The 22,077-nt window shown below is 44.0% G+C and overlaps 1 protein-coding gene across 3 annotated transcripts in view; it reads left to right on the top strand.

The window, feature by feature from the left end:
* Nucleotides 1-22,077, top strand: part of Srgap1 (SLIT-ROBO Rho GTPase activating protein 1) — a 260,889-nt gene that overhangs the window by 161,814 nt on the left and 76,998 nt on the right. For 2 of the 3 annotated variants that reach the window (XM_055611990.1, XM_055611989.1), the window contains exons 5-6: nucleotides 15,444-15,626; nucleotides 16,104-16,232. In XM_055611990.1, coding sequence (XP_055467965.1) covers nucleotides 15,444-15,626; nucleotides 16,104-16,232 — 312 coding nt within the window. Of the gene's footprint in view, nucleotides 1-5,176; nucleotides 5,294-15,443; nucleotides 15,627-16,103; nucleotides 16,233-22,077 lie in introns of those variants that run through there. The other variant, XM_055611991.1, reaches the window with a different exon arrangement.

Here is a 22,077-nt window from a genome sequence, read left to right as displayed (position 1 = left end):
GCACATGGTTTATACCTCATGTGACATTCTGGGTTTAATATGACGTAGGCTGATAGAATTGTGCTACTAAATTGGTCTCTAGAAATGGTCAGCATAATCTCCTCATTTTGGAAGTGGAGTCTCAGAACTAATTTATGGCCAGGTTGCAAATGAAAGTCTGGGCTCCCGCCTGTGTCAGAAGAGGAGGCCCTGCCAGTTCAGAGGCTCTCAGAGAAGCCCAGCTCCACCATAACAAGGTAGCTCCCAGCCCCCACCAGGCACTGTTGTCAGCCATTTACATGATTGGCTCTCTGACCCACAGGGGGACAGAAGTACCTTGCCCACCTGACAGGAAGTCTTCCACCTGTCTGTATTTTAGCCCACGTCCTGTACCTTTTAATTAGTGGTTACACTGCCAGGCCACTGTCACAGTTGACCCCCAGGCATACCCATGATCTCTTCATTTGTGGAGTCAGCCAATCATGGATCAAAAATGGTCCCCAAACCAGCATCTCTACTGGACACTTACGGACCTCATGTTCCTGTCACAGTTCTCTGGGGAGCGTGGTATAGCACCTTTGTACCCAACGTTTGTATTGTAAATAATCTAGACGTGATTTAAAGTGTGGAAGAGGGTGTACAGATTCTGTGCAAACACGTTATTTGTATTTGCACAAATATGTTATTTCTTTAGTGCAAAGGACCTGAGCATCGACACCCAGATCTTGGTACCTGTGAGGCATTATGGCGCCTGTCCCTCAGGATGCTGAAGGACTACCGTTATACACTAAAAGATGGGCGATGCCAGCAGACCTTGGCAATGCAAAGTCCGCAGTGAGGACCTGGAAGCACTGCAGAGATCAGTCTAAGATAGACTTCTGAGGACAATGGGTCTTGCAGTGATGGAGAGGAGATGAGAGAGATGCAGATATCCAGTAAATGCAGCAGCGGGGCTAAAGCACAGAGTGGGGAAAACACAGGCTTCTTCGCTGGAGTCATATCTAGGAAGATGATTAGTCGCTGGATGGTGTCATGACAGTTACTCAAATGAGACTGTAAAACAAAACTACGGCCAAGGTCTGGGGAAACAGCTCAGTGCGTAAAAGGGTTGCCACACAAGGGTGAAGACCAGAGTTCAGGCCCCCAGCACCCGCATGAAATACCAAGCACAGTGGCCTCTGCCTGTAATTCCAGCTCTGCGAGGTGGAGACGGAATTCCTGGGGTTTGCTGTCTAGTAAATCATCCTGCTGCAGATTCAATGAGAGACCCTGTCTCGGAGGGAGGGGAGAGAGAGTGAGAGATACAGAGATTGGAAGGACAGCTAGCATGAGCCTCTCTAGCCTCCACACACTTGTGTTTGCACACATGTGCATATTTACAAGAGCAAACAATTGTGCATACAGAATTTTTTTAAAAACTAAAGAAGGGGGGAGGTTAGATTCCAATCAAGAGCAGGCTGAGTGCTCAAAAAGCTTTCTTGCTCACATGAACAAAAAGCCCTCGCTCCCTCCCTCGCTTTCATCTTCATAACAGAGCGAGAGGCATTCAATTTGAGACTTACAGGACAGGGGTCAAGTTTCAGAAGACCGTTCATTGAGAGAAAAGGATTCCGAGTGAGGGCGAGCGAGGCTTTTATGACTTTTATATCTCAAGTGCTTTGTGCCCTCAGCTTAAGCATTTCATACATAAACCGTGGTCACCCAGCCACCTAGCACACACATGCAACATTGAAGGCACGACAGCCATTTCCCTGGCGAGTGCTGTTGGAAGTGGCAGGTGGCTCTGAGATTCTAGTGTATCTGAAGGCCTTTCATCGTGCATTTCAGCATTGCCAGATGCTCAAATGCATTGTTTGTCGCCAGAAGCCACTGTTTGGCTCCTGCCACCAGTGTTCAGGGAGGCCCTGGTCGATGAGTATTTCGTCTGCAAACAATAGATTAAAGTCATATTCTGGTGCCTCTGAGAGCTTCCTGTGAACGCTCTTTTCAATGCATGGACTTTCTGAATGGGCCTCTCTCTTCCTGACTTACTCCACTGACTTGTAAGGCAAGGATTAAGTCTCTTTGTAGGTCAGTTGCTTTGATCCATAAGACAAACAAAAGCAGAGGGAGCGCCTAGCTCCCCAGCCTCTCCCAGGTGTGTAGGAACAGGCAAGTGAGCAGAGCCTGGGCTAGGACTCTTGTGGGCTCGTACTGTGACTGAATCTATTTGAGCTGCTGTAACAAAACTAGCAGCTCAGAAAACAACAGAAATTCATTTCTCACAGTTTGGGGGCTGAGGGCACTACAAGATCATGACATATGCTGGTCTCACTGTCTGGCTAGGGTCTCCTGGCCTTTCTTCCTGGCTCATAGCACCTTGCTGTGTCCCCTGGTGGACAGGGCCAGCCTAAGACCTCATTTGTAGGCGGCAATCCCATTCCTAACCACCCCACCTCCCACCTCCGTGACTTAATCACTTTGTATTCCCCCTAATCCCATGACCGCAGGAGTTAGGATTCTGAAATAAGAATTTGCAGAAATGCAAACAGTCAGGCCACAGCACATATGAAAGAATGGTGAGATATTTTAACTGCAATAGCATTTACTGAGCGCCTACTGTGCTGGCTACAGTTTCACAAGCTTTGGGTTGTTTTGTTTTATTGCCACAATAACCATCTATCTACTTGCTCTTACTCCTGGTTCAGAGATGCTAAAACCAGGAAACAAGACACAGCTTTGGACTCGACAGCCTGGTTCCTGAACTTAGTGCAAGGTCGCTCAGAAATAGAACGTGGGCTTGTTTTTGTAGACGGTATCTTTGCAGTAAGTATGTGCCAAGAGGCTGTGACGTGTAACACGGCAGGACTGAGAGAGTGGAATTATTGGGCATGTATCCAAAACCTCAGAATCTGTGCCCTAAGTGAGTGAAAGGAAAAGTGTCCTCCCCTCAACTCTAACTAAGCCTGCTACAGGGCTGTCTTTGTGGCATCCAGATCATTTACACAGACCTGCTTGGGAGGGGCCTCTCAGTGCACGGGAGAGTCCTGGGGACCATGGCGGCTGACACAGAGTCGGGATGCTGCTGAGCCAGGCTAGTGGGATGTGCCTGCCTATGGCGTTAGGTCAGTGGCTGCACAAATGCCTCCCTCCAGGCAGCTTCCTAAAGAAGCCAACACCTTCACCTACTGATAGAGGACCTGTGGGAACGTCATCCACAGAAGATGCATGTATGAAAGCACATTGCCCCTTAAGGGACTCTGTGACCCTGTAGGATTGCAAGAGTGGTGGCCAAACTGTGATTTAAAAAGAAATGTCAGATAAGCTGGGCCTTAAAAAAAAAAATTCTCCAGCCCTGCCTCTTTACCTGGAAAAAGAGTTTATTAGGTAAAATGGCATTTTGTATAAGAAGTCTCTGATAATTCTAAAGTAAGTACATATTTTAGTATTACATTCATTAAATTATTTTATTGTACTTAGGAAAAATTACCTTATGTGCTAAAACCAAACAGAATCAAGAATAAAACATAATATGCTGCCGTGTGTATGCTACATAACCTATATCACGTGAAGAAGTAATGTATTAAAGTCAAATCGGACAAGGCTTCTTTGTGACACAAAGAAGGGGCCTTGAGGAATTTTTGCTGAGCACACATGCTAGACAGGAGTCTCTTAGAGATGAATAGAACCAATAACCCTTGCCCAAGACTCAAAGCCTTAAATTAGAAACTGCCTCTAAACTGCTGAAAATAGTGTGAGCTCAGATTAAGATTAATAAGTACAGTTTTCTCTTGTTACAAATAGAAACATTTTCTTCCTAATGAGGCATAAAATAATTTATTCTTTTAAAGCTAAATTACCCATTTTTCACTAAACGGTTTTTATTAAAGTAGCAAAGTCTTAGAAACTAATTGTAATTAATATTAACACTTTAAAATTATTGTTCAGTTTAGCAATTTTAGCATGACCAATGCCCTGCTTTCACACACATGTAGCAGTCAAAACCAGAAGCACGTAGCATCTCTGTATGTCAACCCCTCATTGCCAAAGAATTCTGGGCTTTGCTTCCTAATGAGCCTCTGATGGTTGATCAATAATCAGTTTGGGAGCTAATTGAAGTCACTAGAATGATAGATACCCCTGAGTATGGTTCATCAATACTGCAGCGAGCAATACGGCCTTCGGGGCGTGGGCATTGTTTGTTTCTGGGTGTGTTTTGTGAGACAAAGTAGATGAGTTACAGAATCAAACCCGCAGGGGATTCTAAGGAAACCTCACAGCCCCTGATATGGCGTGGTGGTCTGCTCCCTGGCTCAGTCAGCAGAGGCAGAAGGCAATAATTAGCATATTTTGTTGTTGTACTAGTTATTCTTTGGGGCTAAAATTTATCATGAAAGTAACAGCACACCTCTAGCTACTGAGAACTATATTATTTATTGTCCTTTTTTGACTGAGTCTCAGATGTTTGAACACTTGGTGTTTGAACAGTTGGTGGTCTGTTCAGGGAGGCTTAAGAGGCTCAACCTTGCAGGACGTTGGGCTCTGAGAGTTTGAAGACAGCACATCACTTCAGTTCACTCTCTGCTTCATGGTCGTGAGGAAGATGTGCCTGTCAGCTCCTGCTCCTGCCGTCATGCCTGCTGCTCGAGGCCACACTTCTCCATTGTGGACTCTGTCCCTCTGGAACCATAGCCCAAAGAAACTGCCTTCTGTAAGTCTCCTTGGTCATGCTGTTTTATTGCAGCCACTGAGCAGTAACCAATGTGTGTATGCTCTTCCATGCAATATTGGTTATCACTATCTGAAACCTTACACTTAAATCTGCAGCATCTAGGAGATAGAAAGGCCTAAAGGATGCTGTGAACCGACCATCTGCTTTGTACTGGAGGAAGCTGTGAGCCCTTGCAAGCACAGCACCCCAAGGTTTGCCCAGGGGACACAGACACACAAGGAGCAGGAAGGCTCCCTCCCAGGGATATATCTGAGACTCACAGAGCCCCTTCAGGAACACTGGCTCCCTGGGCATGAGGAAGAAAGCGTCTAGTCTCCAGCAGCAGGGGAAAAAAAATACAGGCATGGCTGTGGTTTTGATACTCAGTGATTCCTGACTTAAAATGGTTTTGCTTGTTTAATGTTTTTTTTTTTTTTTTACTTTAGGAGAGTGTGAAAGTAATTGCTGGAGCCTGTGAAATGGGTAGGAGTAGCGCACCATCCTGGAAGCCAGGCGCCGTGTCTGGAGGAACGGTGTTGAAGTTTGTCAAGGGGAAAGCATCAGATGAGGAACTGGGTCGCACGGGCCTTCGAATGTCTGGCGGAGTGTCCTGGTTACTGACTGGTACAGGAGGGCCCAGACTACTAGGGACAGTGGCATCCCTAGGCAGTTGGTCCTGGGCTGTGTATGAAAGAGAAGTGAGAATAAGCATGTGACCAAGCCAGAGAGTGAACCAGAAGGCAGGGTCCCTCCATGGTTTCTGCTTCAGGCTCCTGCCTTGACTTCCTTCAGTGAGGAGCTGGGGCCTGAAAGTGTAAGATTAACAAATCTTTCTTCACCTTTCTTCCCCTGAATTGATTTTTAGTCCAACTGTTTTATCACTACAGAAAGGAAGCTGGAACAGCAACAACCAATTCTCGGTGATGCATTTTCGACATCCTTTTTATATTTTGCTTTGTTTAACACACCCTGTCATGTCTTCAAAGCGTCCGTCTGTCTGCCCCTCAACCCTAAATTATAAAAGCAGGTTTGTGTGAGATGATTTTGCCTAAGGGAATACCAGTGTGCGAAACACATTTCAGGTAGCCTGGTAGAAGCTGTGATGTAGGTCGGGTTTGTTCGATGCATTTGGACCGAGGATATTGTATTGGCGGTGATGAGGTTCTTGGGAGTGGAGCCACACGTAGGTCAAGGACAGTCTACCCTACACCTTAATCCCCCCCCCCCCCCGTGTTTCCTTCTGAGCTTTATCTCATCCTTACAATGCTTCTCAACCTTCCTAATGCTGCTGCGCTTTAGTACAGTTCCTCAAGCTGTGGTGATGCCCAACCATAAAACTATTTCATCGCTACTTCCTCACTATGGTTTTGCTATTGTGATGAACCATAATGTAAATATCTGATATGCAGGACAGCTGGAAAAGGGTCTTTTGATGCCCCTAGGGGTTGCTACCCACAGGTTGAGAACTCTGTCACAGCTCCTTCCGACCAAGCTTTCTGTACCACGATGGTGCTCAGTCTTCCTCAGCGTGCAGGCCTCTACCTTTTTTTAGCGAAAGGTCTGAGCCAGTTTGCTCTAACTAGCTCCCTAACCTTGGTCCTCTGGGGAGAGGACCTCTTGGCGGTCCTTTCTCACAGATGAAGTGCCAGCAAGAGTCGCAAAGGTAAAAGCAGTTTTGTGGTATCACCAGTACCAGCTCCAGAACTGCTGTTCCGTAGACCAGTTCTTTCCATTAAAAATGCTGTGTGATAACTGCTAAAATGAAGTCCTTAACGCCACACTGAGCCAAATGTGATTATTTTCATAATTTTTATAAGCCTTCTAACTCCTTTGGCACGCAAGCTCTCTGTCTTTCTCTGTCTTTTGTTTATTTTTTGCATCTCTATTGCCCTGTCCTTTGGTAGATTGGTTGTCCCCAGCCAGCGGGGTCCAGGGTCCCAGACAGTGCCTTTTCTTCAGAGCATCTGTGTGAATTCTAAGAATAATTTGATGATAAATTCAGGCTGCTGCGCTGAGTCCACGTCAGTGGAGCCATACTGCACTATAAATTTTCTTTGATAAACGAGCCTCTCGGGTGATTCTTCATCCTATTGGATTATTCCTCGTTTCATTCGTTCATTCAAAAGAGTAAAATTGCCCCCCTCCAATTTTAGCACACGCTTCTCACCTGACTCCTGTTACCCCTTCAGAAATGATCATTTTCCCCTGTCGTGGAGAAGTTGTTGCATAGTACTAAAATGACTCATCTTATGGCACTATCTGCAAATATCAGCAGCCGCCGTCCACCGAGTAGCCATTATGTGAGCTTCTCTTCCATGCTGCTTGTTAATGCCTGTAATTCTCCCACAGCCCTGGACAGTGAACAGTATTGTAACTTTATTTATCAGTAAAGAAATTCAGGGACCCAAGTTCGATCACGGAGGAGGAAAAAGAAAAACTTTATTTCAATTCTCCCCTCACTGAAGTTTAACAATTTGAGTCTATATGGCAAACCTACCATAAACAAATTAACAGAAAATAACAATAGAGCATATGAAGTTATTAACGTTCAGGAACACGAGAGCCACAGAAAGGTTTAAGGTTGAAACGACAACAGCATCTTAGGGAGAGGGAATAGAGGGCTGTATGCAGCTCTGGGGCAGAAGTAGATGGTTTCTGGAGGAGATGAACGAGGCTTCAAGACAGGCAAGAGCCTGGGACAAAGTTCGTTTGTGCTTCATGTGACATCTGGCCGTTAGTCTCTTCTTCTGTGATATCAGTTTTATCTTATTGGTTGATGAAATAACAAGATCATAAAACTCAAGTGTGTTCCCTTTGGTGGAGCCAGGGTTTGGGTGCAAGACCAAGCTCCTCCGGAAAGAGCACGTCTGCATTTGTTTCTCCCTGTATCCGTACTCTGCTGAGGCATTATTTGGTGTATCGTTTACTTTGAACAACATTCTCTAGCCCAGGATCACACGGCATGTAAGTACAGAAGCAGGATTTGAGCTCAGGCAGTTTTTCTTATGAGTCTGAGCTCGTAAACAAGTGACACCTCCTATAAAAATTACTTTGAAAATACACAGTTTTGTAAATTACTTTTTTTTTAACCCTGAAATAGACATACAGGTCCAAGGAATGGAAGTGGGCTAATGAAAGCTCACCACTGTGACAGTTCTACTAACCAGCAACTTGTCTAGCTTTGATGCCACAGGCGATAATGGGAAATACAGTGTAGGACCGTGGTCCTCAACCGGCTGATCGCTGCAGCACTTTAATACAGTTCCCGGTATAAAATTATTTTTGCTGCTGCTTCACAACTTTAATTTTGCTGCTGTGGTGAATCATGATGTAAATGTCGCTGTTTTCCAGTGGTCTTTGGTGACCCCTGTGAAAGGGACATCCCGTGAACCCCAAAAGAGTCGTGACCCACAGCTTGAGAACCAGTGGTCTAGGGGAGCTTGAATGGAGGTTACCATGTATTGAGCAGGGAGCTGCCTGTGGGATGTACATGCCGGGGTGGGGGGGTGGGGGGCTTTTCTAGAACATGAATTCAGGTGTTTTGTGAACATGTGGATGTCTGTGCAGTCAACCCCTAAACTTTCCTCTCTGACATGTCTATGAGATTTGAAGAGGTTTTGGCCCAGTGTGAAACAATAAGAAACACCCCTGCCGATCTATTTTTGTGGTGCCTCAGATTTCTCAGCTTCCTCTATGAGATGGTGGCCTTCTCTGCTTCAAAACTGAAATCCTGGGTCAAAGCCCATACTTTTCCCTCTATCATCTTGCCTTAGAAATGGTAAGGAAGGGGATGCTGCTCTAAGTTTCATGCGTGCTACAATTTACTCTTCATTTTGACGGGGATGAACAGAGCTCATGGAACTTAAGGAATGTGCCCAGCCAAGGGGTAGCAGTGCTGGAATTCAGACCCAGCTGCACCTGGCACCCAAGGCTGTGCTCCTCACCATGACTTGCCCCATTTTCCAAAGAAGGTGAGGGGTGACAAGTGGAAAGATCACGGCACACAGTGGCCCCCATGCTCCCTTAAAAGGAGATGCTGGCATGGCTGCATCACAGCATTGAAGGCTATACTCGGGACAAGCTGAGGTTCTCTAAGCCCCAGGAGGATCCAGGCTTCTCAGGCTGTAGTTGCTGGCACAGATGGAGGTGCCCAGTGGCCTATCCTTCACCCAAACCAGAGTCTTCCTCAGAAGCAACAGTGAGAGCCTTCCAAAGATGTGGTCCGTTCTAGTGGTTCTGTTAGAATGATGACTTGCAGAGACCCAGGTATAATTGGAGCCACATATCCATGTGAATGTGTGTGTGTGTGAATGTGTGTGTGTGTGTGTGTGTGTGTGTGTGTGTGTGTGTGTGAGCATGCATGTGTGTGAATGTGAGTACGTGTTTGAATGGGTATGAGTGTGTGTGTGCTTTGAGAAAGAGACCTCTACTTTCAGTTGTTGTTGCAGAATGCTGAAACATGTTTCTGGGAACTTAGCAATCAGTGGATAGTGAAGCAGCAGGCTATGGAGTTAGGAAACACTGTCACAAATATATTTGGCTTTATCTTCTTCCCCTGCCAAACCAGTACACATTTTATCCTGAGGGGCCCAAAATGCCCATACTAACTGTTTGCAGTGCCTTGAATGAGAAGTATCCCCCTAGGCTCAGGCATTTACATACTCATTTCCAGCAGGTGGCTTCACCTGAAGAGGTTATGGGGAGAAGCTGCCTTGCCAGAGACAATGCTGCTAGTCAGCTTGGAGAATTCAAAGCTTCGTATCACTTACAGTTCTCTCTCTCTTGCTCTCTCTCCCTCTCTCTCTTGTTCTCTCTCCCTCTATTGTTCTCTCTCTTTCTCTCTCCCTTGTTCTTTCTCTCTTCCTCTCTCTTGCTCTCTTTCTCTCTCCTCCTTGCTCTGTCTCTCTCTTTCCCCCTCTCTCTGGTTTGTGCTTAAGGTTAAATGTGGAATCCCTGAGATTCCTGCTCCCACCCCCATGCTTGGCTTGTTGCTGTCTCTCCCCACTCTCATAGACTCTCATCTCTCTGGAACCCTAAGCAAAGTGAAACTCTTTCCCCCATAATTCACTTTTGATCATTATGTTTTATCACAGCAACAGAAAAGAAACGGATACACTGTCTTTCACAAATGGTTTTGAGCTACTCGTCTGAACCCTAGGCTAATCTTGGGTGTTCGATAAGATGCTGCGCATATAGTAGGCACTTAATGGACATCTGTTAAATGAATGAGCAAGTTATGACATGAACTGCCGTCCTCCACCGGTTCTCATCGAATGCCCCCATTGTCTGCGTTTCTGCCGAAATGGAGTTAAAGACCTGAAGGCACGTAGGATTCTCTTGTTAGAGTCCTACCTGATTTTACAAGATGAGCCATGATACTGGCTGGCACACAGCACTGTAACGCGGGCAGGCATTCTCTGGGCCATCAGTAACTGAGTCTAGATAGTTGGAAGAAACAGATTGCCCCTAGAACAGGAAACGGGATTTAAGCTCAACTTGGCGAATGGGCTAAAATATTAGCGGGAGGGAAAATCAAGACGCCTGTGTCGTAGGAGTGACTAGAAGGGTCAGCAGAGCACTTAGAACAATGTCCAGCAGGTAGCGAGCATTTCATGGTGCTCAGCAGGCTGAATGCACACGCGTGTCTGCGCACCTCTCTGAACTGACGGTCTGTTACAAACGTGATATGCGCATATGTCACATACCCAAGGGAAGTTTAATAATTATTGGCACTCAACTTGGAATCCACAATAACTCGGTAAGGTGAATGAACGCGGCATTAAATAGTCCTCACGCTTAGTGATTAGTGTATTTGTTGTCTGTACCTTTAACTTCTGGGCCAGAAGTCAAAAAGTAGAACTAGAGCCTCAATCCGATGACCTTCTCCAAAACGCATCTAGTTTTCAGACTGTGATAATTTCTAACACAAAATATTAAAATATAACTGAGGTATTTTAATTATTATGATTTCAGATACAAATACAGATAGATGGCATGGGCCTTTTCACATGTAGAAAATCAACAGCATGTGTGTAAAAGGTATGATGTAAAATGTCCTAGTCTCATGAAAATATCCATAATGTGGGCCTGGGCAGATGGCTCAGTGGCTAAGGCCTAATTGAAAATCCCCAGGACCCACGTAAAAGCTCAGGCGTGGCCATGTGTGCGCCTATAACCCAGCACATGGGAGAGCAGAGACGGAGGGAGGCCTTCCTTCTGCCGTCCCGTCCAGCTCCGGGTTTCATGAGAAGCCTGTCTCAAGGGAATAGGAGGAAAGTAGCAGAGCCGGACACTGGGTTTACTCCTCTGGTCTCTAGGCATGTACTTACACATGCCATACACACGCACACATAGCAGACACACACTTATACACAAAAATACAGAAATAAAAATCAGTTCTTGGTGAGGATAGCTTTCCGCTGGATACGCTTCCTGCAGTTCGGGCATGATAACTTGAGGATACTGATTGGAGGATTATGCATGAACTTTCAGTAGAAAAAGAATCCAAATAGGCAAATGTGCTCTGGGACTACATTTAAGTGGTTATATGCCGTGGGGTCATTTGGTATGCAAAGGATGTGCTGGTTGCATTAGCTGAAGGAGAAGCTGATTTTTTTTCTTTGCAGTGCAGATTTCAACTGCACCTCAAAAATATAAAAGTTCTTTTCTCCTCTCTGAAAAACAGGAGAGCCGTCTGCCGTTATTTTAACTACAAACACATTTGACTTCTGTCATCTTACATTTTGAATCATGCAGCTTTTACTTGTGTTTATTATCTCCAATTAGGATTCTCAAAAAGGCTCTGAGAATTTTTTTTCCCCATCTTTAAAAAAAAAAAAAAATTTTTTTTTCACTCACCCTAATACTTAATATTTAAGAGAAGAGTGGAAATCGCAAGTCAAGCTGGAAAACCGAACAAAGAAAGTTGTTCACTGAACTAGGTAACATAACCCCAGCTGTCATGCTGAGCCCCCATTCTGACATAACCCCCTCATTCACGCTAATTTAAAGCAGTTGAGAGTCACATGTGCTCAGTCTACCTTCTTGTACACTAGGCCTCTTTTGTGCAAATTACTTGCTTATCCTATAGCCCTCTATAGGCAAGTAACACAAGACTTGGCAGGGCAGGTCTTTTTCTTAGTGTCGGATTAAAAAGGAATTCTCAGATGCCCAGTGCTGCCTTTTTATCCAGCCGGGGTAGGTGTTGTTATTTCCAGCTTCATACTAACAAGGAAAGCAGAGAGCAAAGCAGCTCTTGGGAGTGGAGTGTCTGTGCATGTATGGAATTCTTTTCTCCCCTTTGTCACCTTAAGATGTCATGGCACTGGGGCCTAAAGTCTGTGGGTTTGCTCCAGACAGGGAACATAAACAGATTCAAGCCTTGAAATGCAAGGTGTGTAATGAATTCATTCACTTTGCTGTTTGGCCAGCTGCAGGTAACTCCCTCCTCGGTTCCCCAGCTGCCCAGATGCTTCCTAAGCTGCTTTCTTTGCTGTTGGACTGAAGTGGCTTCCTGCAGACAGCTTCACAACAGCGCATGGTGCAGCCAAAGCGGCAGGCCTTGGTAGTTAGCCTCACGCAGTTTGCTCGGTACTGACTTTACACGGGGTGATCACAGTTGGTGAAAGTAGGACTCCCCACCAGCCCCAGGCTGTATTCCTCCAGTCATGCCCAGGAGAGCGTACCATAGAACCACATCGAAGTGTTCACCTCCTACCTTTCCTGCAACCCTAGAAAAATAGCAATTCTGCACCACTCAACTTATATGAGTTCATGTAAAAAAAATTTTTATTTATTACAGTTTATTCACTTTGTATCCCAGCTGTATCCCCCTCTCTCATTCTCTCCCAATCCCAACCTCCCTCCCTCTTCTCCTCCCATGTCCCTCCCCAAGTTCACTGATAGGGGTGGTCCTCCTTCCCTTCCATCTGACCCTAGTCTATCAGGTCTCACCAGGACTGGCTGCATTGTCTTCCTCTGTGGTGTGATAAGACTACTCCCCCACCCCCACAGGGAGAGGTGATCAAAGAGCCAGCCACTGAGTTCATGTCAGAGACAGCCCCTGTTCCCCTTACTAGGAAGCCCATTTGGAGACTGAGCTGCCATGGGCTACATCTGTGCAGGGATTCTAGGTTATCTCCATGCATGGTCCTTGGCTGGAGTGTCAGTCTCAGAAAAGACCGCTGTGCCCACATTTTTTGGTTCTGTTGCTGTCCTCATGGAGCTCCTGTCCCCTCCAGGTCTTTCTATCTCCTCCTTCTTTCATAAGATGCCCTGCACTCTGCCCAAAGTTTGGCTATGAGTTTCAGCATCTGCTTTGATACCTTGCTAGGTAGAGTCTTTCAGAAGCCCTCTGTGGTAGGCTCCTGTCCTGTTCCCTGTTTTCTCCCTCTTCTGATGTCTGTCCCGTTTGCCTTTCTAAATGAGGATTGATCATCTTACCCAGGGTCCTCCTTCTTGCTTAGCTTCTTTAGATGTACAGATTTTAGTATGTTTATCCTATATTATATGTCTAATATCTACTTATAAGTTAGTATATACATGTGTGTCTTTCTGCTTCTGGGATACCTCACTCAGGATGATCTTTTCTAGTTCCCACCATTTGCCTGTAAATTTCATGATATTCTTGTTTTTAGTTGCTGAGTAGTATTCCATTGTGTAAATGTACCACAATTTCTGTATTTATTCCTCAGTCGAGGGGCATCTGTGTTGTTTCCAGCTTCTGGTTATTACAAATAAAGCTGCTACAAACATGGTTGAGCAAATGTCCTTGCTGTGTACTTGAGCATCTTTCAGATATATGCCTAGGAGTGGTATAGCTGGATCTTGAGGTAGCATTATTCCTAATTTGCTGAGAAAGTGCCAGATTGATTTCCAAAGTGGTTGTACAAGTTTACATTCTCACCAGAAACAGAGGAGGGTTCCCCTTTCTCCACATCTTCTCCAGCATGTATTGTCACTTGAGTTTTTGATCTTAGCCATTCTGATGGGTGTAAGGTGAAATCTCTGGTCGTTTTGATTTGCATCTTCCTGATGACTAAGGACATTGAGCATTTCTTTTCTAATGGAACAGCCAGGTTTATTTTAAAACTCATCTTTCCAAATGAGAAAAGGGAAGCTTATTACTTTAAAACATTAGTTTTGCCTCAACTTCTTAACAGCTATATGTTAGTGACAAACTTGAATCTGGATAACTTTGTGAGATAAAACCCGTCTCCTGCAAATGCAGATGCATTCTGGGCTGACTTGGGGCAGCATGCCTGCGTGTGCTGTTTCTCTCAGCAAATATAATTGTACACAGAGTACAAGGCTTCAGAGTGTTTCAGATACCCAACCCTGAATGTAGCAGCACGCTGAAATGATACGGGAAAGCTGTCCTTTCAGGGGAAGTTTCATAATACCTGACCACTGTTGTTCTTCCCTAGATAGGAATGTGGAGATTATAAATAGATGCTATAAGAGCAATGAACGCCAAGGCTGGAGAGATGGTTCCACAGTCAATAGCACTTAAAGCTCTTGCGGAGGACCCGAGTTCAGTTCCCAGCACCCACGAAAGTTAGCTTACACCTGCCTATAATTCCAGCTCCAGGAAGATCCAGTGCCCTTAGCCTCCTTGGACAGCTACACAGACACAACACATAATTATCTTTAAATTTTTTGTCATCCATATTTGTTATTAAATAGCTAGGCTAGTTACTTAGAGTGCTTTGAGAGAGTATAGATCAGCTTTAAGAGTGTAAACTTGGCAGTATCTCTCTCACACCCACACAAACAGAAAAAGTGCGTGTTCTCTAACCCTGTGCCTTTACCTCAGGAAAATTGTCCTAGGAAGTACGATACAAGTTTGTTCGTGAACAATCTGTTAGCAATAATGAACCTAGAGTTTTAACAATTGAAGAGGTAGTGTGTGAGTTTATTGTATCTGTAGAAAAGATGTAGTATAAAACTTTCATGTTCCCTATATTCCGCAATCTTACTTACACAGTAATTGTATGTGTGGTTCCCAAGGAGTAAGACAGGCGTGTGCATTCCTGCACACATGCCCACCCTCTCTTACAAACACTACATCACAAGGTGTTTATTTTTAAACACATTAAAATGTATACATTGATTGAGCCCAAATTTTAACTGGAGAAACCACATGTGGCATTTTAAAATGAAGGGTATGTGCATGGGTGTTCATAGGAAAACTGCTAGATACCAGATCTTCACGGTGTTATTAATTGTTTTCTGTTTATTTTGTAATCCCCTTTTTAGTCTCCTTCATTTTTCTGCATCGAATATAAAGTATACTTTGTGATCAGAAAACCAGTTTTTATACTAAACTTGTGTGTGAACCTCAATAGTTTCATTGGTATTTTGACAAATAGGTTTTGTTCTATAAAATATCTTAAGAAAGGGTTATACTAATGTGGAGTAAACTTAGCCCTGACTGAAGACATGGGTTGTGCTGCCGAATCATAATGCAGAATACTTTTACACTTAGGAGAACTGTGCAAGCATGTTGAAGAGCACGCCTAAGCCTCTCTTGATCATTTTTCCATCAAGGACTGTCCCCAAAGCACCTCTTCCTGGCGGGTGCATTTGCGTATTTGTTTGGCTTATGGTAGAAGAAGGTGGCCTTAATTTGTCCGCTTTAATAACAGTCTGGCTAACCCCCTGCCAGCTGGAAGGTGACATTTTTAACATGCTGGACTTAGAATGATCCCGTGCACGCTGAAAGCTACAGGCAGACACTTTTTTTTTTTAACAGTTTGGGTGTCCTTTTTCACAGGTGATGAAAACGTACCACATGTACCACGCAGAAAGCCTCAGTGCTGAGAGTAAGCTGAAAGAGGCTGAGAAACAGGAGGAGAAGCAAATTGGGAGATCCGGTGACCCTGTCTTCCACATTAGACTAGAAGAGAGGCATCAGAGACGCAGCTCTGTGAAGAAAATTGAAAAAATGAAGGAAAAGGTGGGTTAGAGATGCAGTGCAGAGCCCTGGGATTCTCGTCCGAGGAGACGGTCACAGTCCTAAAAGCCCTGACTCAACAGCAATAGACACACGTGGTGAATTACTATGAAAAGACATGCGTTTCCTCCCATGGGAATGGAGAATGTTTAAGACACATAAAATTATGTCATAACAGCTGGACATCATTTCGTGATGAATGCCAAGTATTCCATACAAATCTGGAGAACTGGAATATTAACAAAGAGAGTTCAGTGAAAATGAGCCCTGAGCCCAAACACACTGCTGTCCTTCCCAGAGCCGGGGAAATTTCAGTTTGTTATTTAAATTCCCATTGAAGTGTGCTTTCCACAAAGGACCTGAAGGGTCATTCTTATATGTGGAATAAATTGCTTGGATGAATGAAAATCCATGTGTGTTTCTGTTGTGTTGAAATGACTTTGCTGTCTTATCTGATGCCTGTATCTTCTTCATTACCAGAGGCAAGCCAAATATTCAGAAAATAAGCTGAAATCGATTAAAGCTCGGAACGAGTACCTCCTAACACTTGAAGCAACCAATGCCTCGGTGTTCAAGTATTATATTCATGACCTTTCGGACTTAATCGATGTAAGTACTTGAAGGTTCATATGCAGCAGCTACCGCTCCTCAGGGAGAGAAATGCCGTCGTTTGTTGGAATTATGCATTTTATGTAATGTTCAGAAAAAATCCAACCTAACTACACGTGGTGCTCTGACAGGATCGACCGTAAGATGCATGTGATAAGGCACAATCCTAAAGCTGATAAAAGCAAATTGTTACATTGTGAGAGGGAGGAAGCTGTGTTCCTGGGGGACCCAGTCAGGAAGAGTACAGTGCACTTTTCAGTTGTGCCCAAGTGCCGCTCTAACTACGCATTGACTCCAGCTTACCGAGACAGAGGCTACAGCTCAGGGGTAGATCATTACCCTAGCATGCCTGAAGCCCTGAGTTTGAACCCCAGCACTTCAGAAAACAAAACAAGAAGCTTTAAGAAGGAACACATACATATTGTCCTTACTATCTGAAAATCAACATTTACTCATTTTTATTTTTATATGCGTGAGTGCTTTTGCCTTCATGTATGTGTGTGCATGCCTGGTGCCCTCGGAGGCCAAAAGAGAGCATCAGATCCCCTGGAACTAAAGTTAGAGACAGCTATGAGCCACCTCGTGGGTGCTGGGAACAGACCTGGGTCTTCTACAAGATCCCCCAGTGCTCCTGAGTGCTGAGCCTCCTGCAGCCCGACCCCTCATTCAAAGCGGAGAACACAGATGTTGAACAAATGACAGCACAGTGATTGCTTTTTTTTATTTTGGTTATTATTATCATCATCATCATCATTATCATCGTGTCACTGCTTCAGGACCACAGTTTGGGACTATATTTTTAGAGATACATTTATTTCGTGTGTGTATGTGTCTGCATGCGTTATGTGTACCATGCGCGTGCAGTGCCTGAAGAAGCCACAAGAGGGCATCAGACAGTCTGGAGCTGGCGTTACAGGTAAGCCACCACGTGGATGTAGAAACTGAACTCAGGGCTTTTGCAAGAGCAGTCATCTTTCTAGACCCCAGCTTGAGACTTTTTTTTTTTTTTTTTTTTTTTTTTTTTTACAAAAGATTCATTGGTAGAGAAAAATGTTTCTAGATCATTAACTCTACAATGTGATTTTCCCTCCTTTACCTAAGACTCAGAACAACCTGATGTCATGATTTTATTACAGAGAATAGTGTAAATAGCATGGAGAGCTATTTTTTTCCTCCTTTGTTATGAGCATCTCAATCAGGCAGCTACTCTGTTGTTGTTGTTTGGTGTTTGGGAATGCAGAAACTTTTATGATTGTTTTAAATAATGTTTGGAACACTCTGATGAAGCACAACTTTGGTTTCTATGAGACAGATGCTAGATTCCTTCAACAAAAGTATTGTTTAGGTTTCAGACTAGAAATAATTTCAACTGTATGTTTTCAAATTATAAGGTTCCTATAAAGTATGTGAAACATAGGAAGACCTAATCCATCGTCTTCTCCCCGCACTTTTCTGCTTATTCAGCAGCTATTTTGATAGTGATTGAAGGACACAGCTAAGCCCGTTTTGACAAGAGAAGAACCCTCCACATACTGCAAAGAATTTCTTTCATGCCTACTAAGTACCAAATGGGTACTGAGCACTTCTTTTCTGGGTGGGTTTGGGTTATTGCTTTGTTGGTACTAGGGATCAAACCCAAGACCTTGCAAATGCTGGGCAGGCATTGTGCAGCTGGCTGTGGCCCAGTCCCTTGATGCATACATGCATATAAGTATATTCAATACACATATGTTTATGAACACATGCTAAGGTTTCTGGGATAGAACCCAGGTCCTTGCACATGCTAAACACTTGTAAGCTAAGTGCTGAGTACTTAAATCAGTTGTGCTAAGTGCTTATCCTATGGTTAATAGTGTTTTTGAAGGTGAAAGCGTGCTACATAACCTCCCTCAAATATCACTCTTGACACAGGGAATTCATCAGTGAACAAAATGATTGTTGTGCTCTTCACATATGTGTTGAGAGACACACCATAAATGAACTGATTGTGCATGTGTGTGATGTGTATAGGCGCACATTTAAAGTACGTACTGATGGTACTTAAACATAAGAGAGCCAGGCATAGTGGCGCATACCTTTAGTCCCAGGACTCGGGAGGCAGAGGCAGCTGAAGCTCTGTGAACTTGAGCCCAGCCTTGTCTACACAGTGAGTTCCAGACCAGTCGGAGTGACATAGTGAGACCCTGTCTCAAATCAATGAAGCAGAGAAATGTAGGCTGCTGCTCTGAGCGTTCCTACTTACTAGAAAAGGCCTGATACCTGAGCTGAGAAGTGAGCCGTGAACCACACAGCAGCCAACCTAAGAAAGGAGCCCCACAAGGAAGCACAGGCTAGGAGAAGTGTGTTCTGGGGACAGATGTGTTCCTGGCAAGCACAAGATGCTCATGGGATACTGACCGTGGGTGGTCTGACTGGAGCGGGGTGAGCGAAAATGAGGTATTTGGAGGTGAGGCCAGTAGAAGGCCAATCACCACAGTCCTTGAGACCGTGAAGGGTCTGGATTCTGTTCTCCGTGTCGTAAGAAGCCAGCCGAGGGTTTGAAGAGAGACGTGACATTGCCTAGTACATAGTTTGCAGAATCTCAGGCTTCATGGAAAGAAGACTGAAGGGCTTGAATGCTTGGTCGTTAAGAAGCTGCACTATTTGAAAGGATTAGAAAGATAAGGAGGTGTAGTGTTCTTGGAGCAGGCGTGGCCTTCTTGGAGGAAGTATGTCACTGGGCGGGCTTTAAGGTTTCTTAGAGCCGTGTCAGGCCCAGGCTGTCTTCCTCAGCCTGCAGATCAGGATGTAGCTCTCAGCAACGTCTCTAGCGTGCTGTCTGCCATGATGATAACGGACTGAGCCTCTGAAGCTGTAAGCCCCCATTAAATGCTTTTGTTTTAGAAGAGTTGCCTTGGGCATGGTATCTCTGTGCAGCACTAGAACAGTGACCAAGACAGCTAGCTATCAAGCCCCAAAGATCCTCCTTCTCCGTGCTGGGCTTTCAGGCACACACTTTCTGTATGGGTTCTGGAGATTCAAACTCTGCTCTTCATGCCTGAGCAGCAAGCACTTTGCCTAATGAGCCATCTCTCCAGACCCCAAACTTGGACACTTTTAACCTCCAGATCTAATTGACTCTGCTCCAAATAGACAATAGTTAAATGTGCCAAGTGATTTTCAATCTTTTCAGAAGTTAGACTTTTAAAGATCAACCTTAAATTTAAAATGTGAACGATTCCCAAAAGATGTGACTTAAACATGAAGCTTGAAAGAAATGACATGAAATTGGTTTGCTGTCAGGATCTGCTGAAACCAAGTGCTCAAAGCTGAGAGAAAGTCATTTTCTCTGTTCCCTGATTCACTTGTGTAAGGCGGCGTGAATGTGGACAAGTCTAAAATGGCTGCTACTTTGCAGGATCCTCATTTGCATACACCATAGTGATCCTAAAAGCCATTAAGCTTGACCCTGCCTGGTGGAATGGAAACAGGTTGATTATTATGCAAAGATTCCTAGAATCCTTTATGCTGTGTGAGTTTATCTAACAATGTACATTCTATTCTGAGCTATTTGATATTAATGGGAGAATTGCTCCGTCTCCAATGAGAAGATGTCGAGACAGTGTCTTTAATGCACAGTTGGTATGAAAGTCAGCAAATGCATCTCGGCAAGTCACAGCATTATGAAACCAGAGAATTGAAACTGAGGCCTTCTTATAAAAACCTTTAGTTCCACCATCTCTACTCACACCCATATCTAACAAGTTCGCTATGGTGGATGATCATAAATAGGTCTGTTCATGTGACAAAAAAAAGTCAAGGACTTTTGATCGAATACGTACTCTTATTTATTTTGTTAGCACAGGTAGAAAATTAAAAATGCTACAAGCCATGATTAAGAGCATCCTGCTCTTATATCTGAGATTATCACTGATAAAATTCAGGCTCGCTTTACCCACACACACAGGCTAGACAAAGGAGAGGTGGAGTCATATTTTACTGCTGTTTACCTGCTTTTTCCCCATTAGCAGCTTCGATCCTCCTGGCTCAGTGGGAGTTTGTTTCATTAAATAATCAAGCTGCATTTCCCATTTCTCAGCCCAAATTGTATTCGGTGTAATCTAGCTGCCGTGTCTAGATCACCCTGAATTTAAGGTCATGCAGGATACCTCCCTGGGCAATGTAGACCTTAGGTTTCTTTTTACTTGACAAAACCCTTGTTGAAGAGGCATAGACAGATACTCCTCAGAAAGCCCTGGCTTCTGGATGTGTGTGATCGCCTCTGTGGGGACTGCTCTGTTGTGTTTCCACACCCACTTCACATTTTCTACAAAACAAACTTTAGATAAGGACTCGATGACTTCGAGTTGAGGGCTTCATCAGACCACACCGTAAACTATGTTAGTCAAGTGCTTTCCCTTACGGCAGATACGGATGTTTTAAAGTCTCTTAAGTCTGGATTTTGTTAAGATGTAGTGATTTGGAACTTGGCAACACCTGAACCATAATTTACTTCTGGTTCACAGAACCCTTCCTTAGGATGTAAATTAAAGGAAAAGAAAAGGGTTTTTTTTTTTTCAATATAATTTAAGCACTTAAGATTAATTAATTTACACATATATCAGTGCCCCAATCAATCCAGTATCCTCCTTTTAACTACTAAAGCTAAAAAACTTTAATAGTTACTGCAACACTTTCATATTTTAATCTCTAGAAATCTTTTGGGGACCTTTTGAATGCTTAAAAATTTTTTAAATAATGTTATTTTTTTCTGTTTTGAATGAGTATTGCCTTTATTTATCAATATTTGAATTGGTAAGTTTGCACTTTCTCCTTTAGAAATGCCTACCAGAGTAGGAAATTTTAAATTTAAAAATTTTTTAACTTAAAAAAAAAAAAAAGAAAGAAATGTAATGATTAGAGCCCAGCTAGGATTTTCATTCTCAAGGTCTTCTCCTCATTGCGCCTTCTGAGGTCAATGAATTACCTTTATTAGGATTTTTGTCACTGAGCACATGACTTTAATAAGTGTCATAGGATAAATGGATGTCTTAATCAGTATAAAGTATTAAATATTATCACTCACCTCTTTGATATGCAACATAACGTGATGAAGAATATGACAGCGTGGCTGTTATCTGAGCATCTCTTTTGGGGTGTTGTTTTGGCTGAAAATGCATGACCGCTAAGAACAAACAACGAGTAGAAATCTCTGGCCCCAGGCACAGTCTACAGTGTGTGTAGGAACATAAGTCCGATTTTCACAAGTGATAATCAACTCTTAACAGTGCAGCCACACAAAAGGGAGACCCGGGTCGCTTCCTTTTTGTTTGCAACATTGTTAGTATTCTGCGGTGTGGTCTTCGTGCTGTGTCTGAGCTGGTCCAGGGAAAGGCAGAGCAGGGCTGGTGACTAGGAAAAGAGTGCAGGAACTTCCCAGACAGCAGGAATCGTAAATAAATAGATTTATTTATTCTACGCGATGGCTGTTTTTCCTGTATGAATGGACATGCACCTCGTGCGTGGGTGCTAGAACCCAGGGAGCTGGAGCACATTGAGATGGTTGTGAACCACCCTGTGGGAATTGAACCCAGGTCCTTGGCAAGACCTGGTGCACATGTGTATGTATATTTCACTTTTTCTATGAGTATATCGTATTTTTCATATTTTAGAAGGGGACTTAGAGCTGGTAGGATGGCTCAGTGGGAATGAGGGTATTCGCTCTGCAAGCCTGAACGGAGTTTGGTCATCCGAACCTGGGTTATGATCGGCGAGCATGGAATCCACAGAGCTGTCTCCCAAGCTGGAGGCGGATGCTATGGCAAAGAAGTTCATTGTTTTAGAAAATGAAAGCATACACATGAAA

This window comes from Psammomys obesus, unplaced genomic scaffold, assembly GCF_907164565.1.
Source record: "Psammomys obesus unplaced genomic scaffold, mPsaObe1.curated_primary_1811, whole genome shotgun sequence".
Lineage (NCBI taxonomy): Eukaryota > Metazoa > Chordata > Mammalia > Rodentia > Muridae > Psammomys > Psammomys obesus.
The sequence above is the reverse complement of the archived record's forward strand: the minus strand, read 5'-3'. Positions and strand labels throughout refer to the sequence as shown.